The 12,380-nt window shown below is 44.1% G+C and overlaps 1 protein-coding gene across 3 annotated transcripts; it reads left to right on the top strand.

Moving 5' to 3' along the window:
* The first annotated feature begins 556 nt into the window (after positions 1 to 556).
* Positions 557 to 6,550, top strand: HRH3 (histamine receptor H3). 3 transcript variants are annotated; one of them, XM_085241683.1, is made up of 3 exons: positions 557 to 1,077; positions 1,338 to 1,504; positions 2,300 to 6,550. In XM_085241683.1, the coding sequence occupies exons 1-3, from the start codon at positions 693 to 695 to the stop codon at positions 3,164 to 3,166; spliced, it is 1,419 nt and encodes a 472-aa protein (XP_085097809.1). In that variant the 5' UTR covers positions 557 to 692; the 3' UTR covers positions 3,167 to 6,550. The 3 variants fall into 3 exon arrangements, with proteins under 3 accessions (XP_085097809.1, XP_085097811.1, XP_085097810.1); XM_085241685.1 differs by having other exon boundaries at positions 794 to 1,081; positions 1,380 to 1,504; XM_085241684.1 differs by having other exon boundaries at positions 794 to 1,081.
* The last annotated feature ends 5,830 nt before the right edge of the window (positions 6,551 to 12,380 follow it).

Genomic DNA, 12,380 nt, shown 5'->3' with positions numbered 1-12,380 from the left:
GCGTGTTTCTGGGCTTGCAAAATTTCATTGCTTCGCTTTTCGTTCGCTGTTCTTCAAAGACGGACAAAACGTATCAGACTTCTCCAGATAAAAAAAAAAAAAAAAAGACTCTGGGGCAGATTCTGCAGCCCTGGTTTCTGGTGCTGTCCTGCACACCCCACACTTCCTCCCTCACCCCCAGGTGAGCTGATGGGACCGGGAAGGCATTTTCACTCCTGCACGCAGAGCGTGCACTGCACAAATGGGTTTTACCGTGGCCGGAGCTTCGTCCTGGAGTACTGCCGGCAGAAAAATACGTTCAGGCAAAAGTTATTCCCTTAACTATGAAAAGCCAAGCAAAAGGAGGAGGCATGAATCGACTCCCTGCAGCTGGAAGTGGAGGGCAATGAGCCCCCGGTTTGCAGGTCGTGGGTTGGACAGGGCGAGGTCTGCAGCAGGGCAGCTCTCGGACAGCTGTACCTTTCCCCTGCTGCCCATGAGGGGCATGGGCATCGCTGCCTTCCTCTACCTGCCCGGGGGCACTCGGGGTGACTTCTAGTTGGGCGTTTACCTCTGCATCTCGACGTTGGGGCAGAGACCGTCTGTCTCTGGGGTGATGCTTTGGGGGAGATGCAGAGATGTTCCTAGCGAGACACGTGGGGATACTCCGGAGGAATCGAGGGAACTGAGGGGAAAAGGAAACGAGTGGATGGATGGCAGCATTCCGTGCGAGCGGTGCGGGACGCACCCGGGGGCCGCGGCGAGGCTCGGAGCGGCGGCGGCGGGGAGCGCGGGGCTGCACCGCGGCGGGGCGGGAGGCGGGGCGGGGCCGGACCGGGGAGGGGAGGGAAGGACCGGCAGCCCCGTGGCGGCGGAGAGGCGCGGGCCATGGAGAGCGGCGGGGCGCTGAACGGCTCCGCCGCCGCCTCCGGGCGCTTCGCAGCCGTCGGCACCGCGGCGCTGGGCGCGCTCATGGCTTTGCTGATCGCCGTCACCGTGGCCGGCAACGCGCTGGTGATGCTGGCTTTCGTGGCGGACTCCAGCTTGCGCACCCAGAACAACTTCTTCCTCCTCAACCTGGCCATCTCGGATTTCCTAGTAGGTAAAGTGCCGCCCGTCGCGGAGCAACGCGCCCGCAACTTCGTGGCGAGGGCAGCGCAGCGCGGGGCCGTGCCGCTCTCCCGGCCGCAGCCCCGGGTTCCGTCCCGCAGCGCCCCGCCTCCCCCGGCCCCACAGCCCCGCAGCGCCCGCCCGCATCCCGCGCCCGGCGCAGCAGAGCCCTGGGGAGCGCACGGGCGGCGGCGCTGCTGCAGGTCACGGCCTCGCGTGTCCGAACAAACGGAGCCCTCTGGTTGCAGGTGCCTTCTGCATTCCTTTGTACGTGCCCTATGTGCTGACAGGGAGATGGATCTTCGGGAGAAGCCTCTGCAAACTCTGGCTGGTAGTTGATTACCTTCTCTGCACTTCTTCGGTCTTCAACATCGTGCTGATTAGCTATGACAGATTCCTCTCGGTGACAAGAGCGGTGAGTCCTGGCACGGCAGCTGAGAGGGGAATGACTCTCCTCTGCTTTGTTCTTTGTTAATTAAAAGCTTTCTGAGTCGTCCACAAAATTGTTAATCTTTCAGCCTGGTGATTGGAAAGAAATGATCATCCACAAATACCTAATTCAGTTGTGGCTTCCGATGAGTGTTTCTGGCGTACTTAACCAGACCCCGCTGTGCAGACGTGGTATGAATTGCAGAGATCTATCATCTCTGGGGCAGACAAGCAGATTGCAGACCCAAAGCTAGGGAGATTTCAGTGCCAACTTCAGCAGGGCACTACGCTCAGGTCTGTGGGTACTGTGAGGTGTGGTGAAAACAGCCTTGCCCAGGCTGATCAGAGCCACAGCTGCCAGATTTCTCCTTGACTCCAACTGCTAACGTGGGTCAGCTGCACGGCACCCGGGTTCTGAAGAAGGCAGAGCTGAATGCCTGGTGTGTGATGCATGCCTGTCCCCAGGAGGTGCAGCATAGCTAGGGACAGCTCAGGCGTGTGGCTTGGAGCAGCAAACTGCTGGGCTTGAACTAAGGCTGTACATTTCCACTGAGCAGAACGCACGTCTCTTTCTGGGGAGGTGCAAGATGAGGGTTCTATGTCTTCCTGGCAGGTGTGTGATATATCCAGCAATTGCTCGTGCTGCCTGTGACATGTGAATTTGTTTCACTGCTGTGATATTGCCTCACAGCTTTACCAGAAATGCCAACAGTGTGTTTGTGAAGTGCCTCAACCAGTTGATGTGTGTGGCCGTGCTTATGGGAAGGTTTCCTCGTTGCAGGTCTCCTACAGAGCCCAGCAAGGCAACACCAGGCGAGCAGTGCTGAAGATGGTGATGGTGTGGGTATTAGCATTCCTGCTTTATGGACCTGCCATTATCAGCTGGGAGTACATCTCGGGTCAGAGTATCATACCCACTGGGGAATGCTATGCTGAGTTTTTCTACAACTGGTACTTTCTCATGACAGCCTCCACACTGGAGTTTTTCACCCCTTTTATCAGCGTAATGTTTTTCAACGTGAGCATTTACCTGAACATACAAAAGCGGACCAAATTACGCCTGGATGTTCTCCATGAAGTGCACAACCAGCCCTTCGCTGAAGAGATGGAAATGAGCCCAGAAACAAAGTTTGCTTCAAAATGCTACAAGTGGGAGCAGAAGGAGCCAGCTGAAACTCTCAGCCTCTCTAAGAGTGAAGCACAAGCAGCAGCTTCCACCGGTGCAAAAGACCTGCTGACAGCCAGCTCGGGGAGATCCCAGTGCTGCAACAAAAAGGGCTGTAAGAATTCAGCATCCACACTGTCCTTAGAGAAAAGGATGAAGATAGTCTCCCAGGGCATGACCCAACGCTTCAGGCTCTCCAGAGACAAGAAAGTAGCCAAATCGCTGGCAATCATTGTGGGTATTTTTGGCATTTGCTGGGCGCCTTACACCCTCCTTATGATTATCCGTGCTGGCTGCCACGGCCACTGCATCTCTGACTACTGGTACGAGACTTCCTTTTGGCTGCTGTGGGTCAACTCAGCTGTCAACCCCGTCCTATATCCTCTCTGTCACTACAGCTTCAGGAGAGCTTTTATTAAACTCCTCTGTCCGAAGAAGCTGAAGATTCAACCTCATGATCCCCTGCAGAACTGCTGGAAATGAAGCTATCCTTGGGAAAGCCTTTGTAACACAGGCGTAGTATTGCTTCTTCAGAAGCTGGGATCACTGCTCTGTAGCAAACGAGGAAGGCAGCTGGGAGATCGCTGTTAACTTATGTCAGTTCATCACCAACAAAACCAAGCAGAACAGAGGAAGGAGGAGGTTGGGTTTTTTCCATTTTAACGTTAACCATAGGCAGTGATGTGTCCTCCACCTGCACAGCAGAGCTCTGCTGCCACCTAGTCAGCCTGAGCAGCACCAACATTTTGTTGAAATAAGAAACCCAGAAAATAAATACCTACCCCAAACCCACCGGACTAAACTCATGTTTAAATCATTAAACTAAAGGTTACGTGATTGCAAGCCTGATTTTTACTGAGAATGGGTTTTGTTTTGTTCTCTTTACACTTAAGTTATTACGAGATGATACTGCAAGAATGAACCACAGAAAGAAAAAATGCCTCATTTATCATTACTACTACAGCAGCTACAGCCATAATGTTGATCCTCATTGCATATGGTGCAAGGTATGTCCTTTCCACTCTCCAAGAAGGGGCACATCTCTGCCCCAAGGAGTCTGCAGCCAGACTGAGCTTAAAGCCAAGCTTCCTTTAAAGCAGGAGACCTTGGTCAAGCTGATCTAAGCAACACAATTATCATTTTTTTAATTGTCTTTTTTAAGCAATCAGCCAGCTTTTTCCACAGACAGAACATCAGATTCAAGAGACCAGGACTCTAACCTAGCATGAGATATTGGGCATTTTACTTCTGCTTCTCATCTCATTCTTCGTCATGCTTGCCCACATAGACTCAATAAGCTCTTTGGGAACTGGCAGTATGACCACAAAGCAAAAGAGTAACTCCCATCTCTGCTGGCACTGCTCACTGCTGTAGCAATACAAATACATCATCAGTTGCCATGGCAAGCGCTCGTGTTTAACAGTATTGCAAAGGAAGCTTGAGATCATAAGTCTGAAGACTACATTTATAAATGGAAACCCAATCGCTGTGAAGTTGTACCCACAAGCTTATGATGCTGTGGTTGCCAATTACACTTAGCTATTGCAAATAGTTTCTTGGCTGTTGCTAGGAATAAACAAAAATGTCATCCTAATTTATTCCAGTGATGTTTGTTGAGTAGATCAATATTGTCATCTGAAGTCATGCTTAAATGATGTCTTGTTCTGTGTATATGATATTGCAGTCTTGTGACAAGCTCCATCAGGCCATAAGATATGAACTCAAATACATGTTTTGAAGTAAGTGTACTGAAAAGTGCCAGTTGCACTGCTGAGCCTTGTGTACTTTCCTGTGTCTACTACCTTCTGAGAACGCCAGTAAAGTACTTTTATACAAATATTTCATGGGAAGCAGGATGTTGTTAGAAATCATGAAATCCAACATTATGAAAACAAAACATGTATGTATTTGTCTGAGGAGACAAAGCCAATAAAGAAAAGGCTCCTGAAAAAGCTGCATTTCTTTTACTGCTGATTAAATGGGGTCTGGATGTCACACAAAGTTGGTGGTGAGAGCGCGGCACTTAATTCTTTCCGACTGTTGTCTTTTCCAGAGCATGCTACGTGCAGCCCACATCTGAAAAGCTTACCTTTAATCTTTGTGACTCATGAAATCCACTCAACTGCCTAAAAAAGACAAAATCATAATCACAGAATCATAGGGGTTGGAAGGAACCTCTGGAGACCAGCTAGTCCAACCCTGTGCTAAAGCAGGTTCCCTGCAGTGGGTGATGTGAACGAGGGCCCAATTTCCAGCTGTGTTTCTTTTCATTTGCTCGTAAAGAGAGAGAGGGCTGCAAGATCCAGCCTGATAAGAGAAAAGTTATGTTACACCTACAGAAAAGGGTGGAGGAGTTGTTGGTTCAGTCTTACCTGGTATTAAATAGCAGCTTTCATGCTTTCATCCTCTTATCTTTTACCAGATAACTTATCTATCATTTAACTAGAAAGGAAATTTAACAGAAAATATGAATCTGAAAGAACTCTTTCTGTTCTGTGGCTAACAGGTAGATCTCTGACAAATTAGATGTGAGAATACTTTCCACGCTATGGTTTGTTTCTTACTGACCAAATGAATTCACTAATGAAGAATTTACCAGTCTTTCCTATATGAGACATTTGCCTGAGCAAGGATGGATTGGTAATTGAGCTTTATGGTAGAATAAAGCAGGGAGATGTCACAGGTGGCTGGTGCTTTTTTTCCTTCTTCCTCCACATTGCAATACACATAAAACATGCTATTATATGACCAGACCAAACAGTACCCACAGACCAGAGCTAAGGGAGCATATGGTGAGTTACCAGGTTCTTTTTCCTCTTTCTGTAAAATTGTTCCTTCCTAGAGTTTAAATTCAGTGTATCAAATTAAAAAAGAAAGAAGAGTTGCCACTCCTAGCTGGTTTTCCTGCACGTGATGAGCTGAGCAAGAAGGCATTTAAAAAGGAAGTTGCAACTGTTTGTCTGAATTCTGAAAACTGTTGTTTCCATTCTCAAATTCTTAGCTCGTAATTAAATATTTGCATCCTGAAGACGAGCAGATTTTGTCCTATGTCCGTGGCAGTAATTCTATTCAAAAGCAATGAGACCTATTTTAATTTTTGAATTGACTTTGCAGAGACATGGGCTGGGATTTCTTTTTCTATACATATTCTCTCAGTCAAACAGCTAAAGCTGTAAGCAACACAGCGTTAAGAGGCCGATAAAATGCATAATACTTGTAGAGTTGATGGAGATTGCTCTTGCTCCCTGTGATCCATAAGGCCACACTGTACCTACACTCAACTCCATGTGCCATCTCTGCAAGTGCCACAAATCCCTGAGTCCCACTAGTGACACCAGTGTATTTCTGTATCATTTAGAACCCAGTGCTACTTTTCTCTGAGCTGTCAGAATGGACCATGTTCCTTTCTACAGGGTAAAGAAATGGGCAGGTTTCATCATAAAGCTTTTGCACGGTATTTCCATGGTCGCTGACTGTTGTATGTGCAGGAGATGCTCAACACATTTTCAGATAAGAACTGGGTGAACTGCAGCCATAGATCCATCCTAAAAGAACATTGGTTTCTCCCGTTTCCCTTTCCATATCTCCCTGGATTTCAATAATGTTCCCATCACACCAGTAATGTTTTAACTGCAAGAAAGTGATATCAAGATGAGCAAAAAGCAGCCCCCAAATTAACAGAAGTTATTTTATAAGATAGGAGCAGTACATCATTTTGCTACAAACTGGGAAAATATAATTTGGGAATCTTGTAGAATTCTTCATGGTAATTATCTCTTTTTGTATGAGAGATTGCACGCGCCTATGCTTGTACCAACATGTGCACAGATGATTGGAAATAAACCTGTGCCTCAGTGATTAAACACATTCATGCTTCTTTAATTCCTGTGAAAGAGGACAATATGAGTTTGCGGGTTTGCAAAGAACAGGGTTTGGATTTTCAACATTATGAAGTATTTGAAGTGAAAAGGAGTGGTTCAAGATATGCTGCAGCCATGAGCAAAGAGAAAGAGAACTGATGTGAAGGTCGGCTGTGCACGTGCAGCTTCAGCTCACACAAGACATCACATTCAAGTGCCTTTGCAGCCCTGGAAGGCCAGGCTCCCACACAGCCCTACTCAGTACACAGGTACTGTATGGACCAAAAGGTTGAGATAAGGACTGAAACGTCAACTGTTCAGCAAATAAAGTTTTCCTTGATTGTTATGGAGAGGTTATACGAATCTTCAGCCATCGTTTTCAGAACCCTCTCTGTCTGTATCCTGGTTCTAAGAAATGACTTCTGAGAATCAGCTAAACTTAGCTGGAAGTTATTTTAGCCCCTGGCAGATTTTTCAGACAAGATTCCTTCCTGGAACTAAAGCTCCTGCCTTGCCAAATACAAAGGAAAACAGAGGACTTTTGCCCATATATGAACTCACACCCAAGCCTGCTGTTCCAACTGAAGCCTTCTGAGCTGGTCTGAACTTTCAGAGCAGCTGATGACGAATTCAAACACGGATAAAGGATATGTGAATTCCACCGATTATTAGTGTTCAGATTATAAATGTCTATGTGCACTTGGCCTAAGGAGCCTCCAGGCATAATCAAAAATGAACTGTGAAAACAACAGAGCCATTAGACAATGCAGGGCTTCTCATCAACTATCCTAGCAAAGCACTTGGAGACTTTTGCTACCAAACCTGCAAAACAGTTGCCCTACTGCTACTGTCCAGGCAGAAACCAAGCAGATTGGACCTGTTTTCAATAAAAAATGAGAAGGATGACCAACAGTAATTATAATATGTATCAAGTATATGTGGAAGCACATAGGCATAGAGAGAAAAAAAAAAAACACCAGCTATTTCCAGAGAGAAATACCCAATTTATGCCTGCAGTGTTAGTAAATACTATTCACACAGTTGTAAATTGTCCCCAGGAGTTTTTTTAAAGAAACAGGCTAGGTGACCTGCTGTAAGACCTGCTGGGAGATGATGCCAACGCTCTTCTCTTAATACAGATCTACACTCCATTAACCACAGGATGTAAAGGCAAAAAAAAAACAAAAAAAACAAGGCCTGAGCTCCCTTCCCAGAGCACTGTTTGCATATCAATAAGCTAACAAAGAATATTTTTCAGCACAGCTACTTTCTGTGTAGCTCTGTATTGCCTCTACCCCAATCACCAACAATGAAATGTCTCTTAATGCAGATAGAAGACCCTGCTCCCACAGCCTCTCTTCAGAGCCCTTCCTTAGTTATGGTTTCTTATTTGTTCTCCCCAACCTGTAGTTCTATGAATGGCTTCACTGTTCCAGAGACACGGCTGAAGCTTCATTTGCTAGCATAGGAGGCTACAGGAGAAGAGATAATGCAAGAAGGAGCTTTTGCTGAAAATCACCTACCTGGGATAATTAATGACATTTGCCAAGAGGGAAACTGGGAAGATGTAATTAGTACTTGTTCAAATCGGAATATAACGGTTTCCTTCCGTGTTTGTAAGTGAAAAGGCATTCTTATGGCAAAACTAGGATGGAAAGACACTAGATTAGCAGCCTTGCAAGAGAGAAGTTTAACAACACGGCTTCTAAGAGTGAGGATTTGTTTTTCACAGCCCCAGCCCTGGTGCAGTGATACCACCACAACTTTTAAGCACAGACCCAGTCTTGAAAGAGGCCATCTCCACTCTAAATGACTTACTCTTCAAATAGATGGAGCTGAATAAAGAGTATTATTACCTTTATTTCCGATGTAGGAATTGCAGGCAAGAATAAAAACAGTTTGCTAGCCAGCCTGGATGAGTGCCAAAAAGGGAAAAGCTTTTATTTTTATTGCTGTAGTCCAGGACGCGTGGCTATTGCTTATTACTTATGGTATTTGCAAACCACAGCTTTACTCCCTAATTTACAAGCCACTCGCACAGTCTGAGTATAAAAGACAACCAATATTTAATCCAATTACCAAACATTATAGGCAGTGCTAAGCGTGCACATTTGTGAGGGAAAAACAGGACTATTATTTTTCCATTTGTAAAATTCTACAGCCCAGTACAATGTAAAATGTGACTCAGATGCACCAAGCAGGACTTCTTGGTGTGTTCTAAAGGCTTTTCTTATACAATAGAAACCTGTCAATAATTCCAAGGCCCCCCACCATAACATGCAATGATTGTGTATCAGGGATGGCAAGGACAGAGCATGAGAGGAGGAGTGATGGTGCATAGGGGTACAAACACCACAAGTATCCATCCTGTGCACGTCAATGTAAAGCTCACGGCAAAAGTGGAATTTTTACAGGCAGGCTGGGCCCACAACATGGCATCGGTCCTTTTAGGCATAAAAATGCACCTGTGATGTGGTATGGACTTTTGAATTCTTTTATCACAATGTGCTATGGTTTAACAGCACAATTAACACTAAGGAAACCTGCCTGCAGTGTAGCTAATCATCTCATTCGAGATATCTCAGCACTCACAAACAAGCTCTCTTCTAGGAGGGCAACAACAGTTCTGGCAAACACTTTAGCTTTAAGTAACAGCTCACACACAGCTTCAGTCATTAGAAGCTGTTTATTGAACAACAAACAATGATAGGAGTTGCACAGAGAATTCCTTGAATGTTAAGCTGCACACAGACCCTGCAGTGTTCCTGAACTGATGATGGATTGACAAAGCAGAGCTATTACCCTCTATTGTGAAAATAATTTACTCCCTAAAAAGCACAAATTCAATACACCATTGCAGCTAAAACACTGTTTAATATCTGATACAGCTTGTATTCAAAATGTATGTGGATACAGTGATATGTAAAATACTGGCATGCAGCCTATGTTAAGCGCTCTCATGACTTGGAATTAAGCTGTTATTCAAAAGCTTTCATGAAAGTAACAAGTGGGAAGATTCTTTGTTGTTGCTGCTGATAGTTTTAATCTATACCAGGGCTGCACACTACAGAACCATATGCACAGAAAAAGGCTGATGCTTATTCCAGAGTAAGACTGAGGTCAAACATGCATGGATGGTGATCACTGCAAGGACGGAGCAGAAAGGCAGATCAGAACCTCAGCAGAGGATCAAAATGCCCACCATACCCTTTCTGAGGTTCTCACTGGGAAGAAGTCATGTGGACAGAAGCGCGCAGAACAATTCATTAAGAGCTGAAATCCCTCAGAAATTCCCACTGGAAATCCCACATGTTCCCAAGCTGTTTCAAAATGACCATCTCAAAAATGCTTTCTGATAACACAGTTCTTTGAGTAATTTGCTTGCAACAAGCAAGAAAAACAATCCTCTTTCATTCGTCCCTTGGGAGCTAGCCCCACTTCAGTGATCAAAAGACTAAGAACAGGAAAATCAACTATTTAAGGTCTTCATATCGAGTTACTTGAATAACTGTTTTCATCTCAGCAATTAATTCACCTAGCACTCACTTAATAGAGGGTCATTCAATCACAATTTCTGATCAATATTAATCACTCACAAATGTGGCATGAGAAGACATCAAGACAGCAAGTAATGCATCAGAACTGCCTCCTCCATACCAAGGCGGGCTGAAACATGGGCACCAGTGAGCCTACATGCAAGCTATACAATGGCCAAGAGGTATTTGTTCTGACAGGATCCACCAAACTGCCCCAAAAAAATGGATACATCAATCATCAGGAAGAAGAGCAAGCACAAAACACTGAATGAGTTTATTCTTTATTCCATTACGTCTGTGACGCTCATCAATTATTTTTTCCATTAATATATAAATACTGGGGCTGTATTAAAATGAAAGCAGGCAGAGTTCCATTTTTAGTTTGAATATTCACTGAAAGCAAATTTCAACTTTTGTACTCATTCATCAATAATGAGTGAAGTAACCTAGTTAGTTACACGTAATATTGGTTTTGTTCCAGAATAAACACGTTAAGAACTTAACTCCTGTAGCACTAACTTCATTTAGTCTTAATATAGAATTCTAGAACTGCTCTACGCTAATGAGTTTCACGAGCCATTTGAATATATTTAGTCAGCATTAAAAAAAGTCACTATCTTTGGAATGCTTAATGATAATTTACATGAATGAATAGTGCCAGTTAATAAACTGCACATGGTGATGTAGCAAACCCTGTTTTGTATAATGTGGAAAAAAACCTGAAAGCCTCTAGATGTGAAGCAGGGCACAGACAAATATTTTCTAAAATAATCCAGTAAAAACGTCAATTTCAGGCAGTGACTTTCTATGAGGTTATTTTTTACATGTCCTGTCTGGACAATGCAAACTAGCTGCCCAAACTCATCCTCCTCATTCCTAACAGAAGAAAACAGCAGGAAATGAATAGCCACCCCACAGTATGATTGCATGAATAAGATAATCAAACTATGGATAGCCTATCTGTACTATCACAGATATCTTCTTGACAATCAGCATATAAGTAATTACACTGCCTCATACAAATATTTATCTTCATAAACATTTTCCATTTGTAGTGGAAGATTAATTTATCTAGATTTGGACAGTGAAAAGCCAACTTCTATCACTGGTTGATTAGTGTGCACACAAAGGCTGCACTGGGTGGGAATTCACACATCCTTGGGAGAACAGCTACGTTCCTTTCTCAATGGAAATTAAGCACTGAGGAAGCAAATGTCAAGATTCAAATAAAAAAAACATATTATTATGACTGAGTTTTTCCATGTGGTGATAAAATCCAAAAAAACCCTTGACGTTTTCCAAGATATCGACTGTTACCACACATCTACAGAGCGTGCATTTCTCTGGTTACAGAGATGAAGAGGCACCTGCTGAGGATTTGAACAACAGAAGATAATTTGTTCTGTGATTGGTGTCTCACTTGGTAATCAGCATTAATATGTCTGGATCTAAGTGCACTACTCATTTTAAAAGGTGATTCAGCCTTTATAAAACATTTTCAGCATGTAAGTACAAAGCTTTTCGTGCTTTGTGTCTTATTTTACCCAATATCCAAGACATAAAATCTGAACATGCTGCAATGTTCCATTTCAGTTAAAAAAAAATAACAGTCTGGACCAAGGTAACCAATGCATTATGCCAGAGTGACTCCAATTAAAATTAATGGAATGTTACCAGAATAAAATGGATTGTAACAAAGTTACCCATTACCTCTTACTGAAAATAAGCATGTAGAGATGAGCAAGTTTTTAAACCCCCCAAATATGAATAAATTCAGTCTTTCCAAACCTTTATAGCACAGGAACAACTAACCCTGTTTAAAAAGATGGGGAAACTTAATGAAAGAAAGTTGGAAACTGCACTGTGGAAGACAAAAAACAACAAAGCTGTTTTAAAAAACAAAGTGTTTTAAAGGCCAGGCACACTGCAATATTGGGATCAAGTCAAGCAGAATCAGGATGCAGTTTTAATTTATACCGTGTGCACAAAGATATCACATTTCCTTAGCAATGGAAGGGATCTAAATCCCCTTTCAGGAAAATGATAGGGCTGTGGGTGGATAGAAGAGGTGCCAAGCAGAACACTCACCCACTCTCGCTACACGCATTGCACAGTGGGTCCAGTAAAAGATACTAGGAGGGCTGCTTCGAAAGTAATGCCTCCTATTTTACGGGCTGTCCCACAGCCTCAGAGGTGGATGTTGGTGGTAGGGCAGTAGAGACTGAACCTTCCTGACAATATTTTTTTTTCTCATAGAACGGCCTGGGTTGAAAAGGACCACAATGCTCATCTAGTTTCAAC

Source organism: Meleagris gallopavo, chromosome 22 (assembly GCF_905368555.1).
Source record: "Meleagris gallopavo chromosome 22, MGAL_WU_HG_1.1, whole genome shotgun sequence".
Classification (NCBI taxonomy): Eukaryota; Metazoa; Chordata; class Aves; order Galliformes; family Phasianidae; genus Meleagris; species Meleagris gallopavo.
Note: the sequence above shows the minus strand (reverse complement) of the source record. Positions and strands in the feature narration are given on the sequence as shown.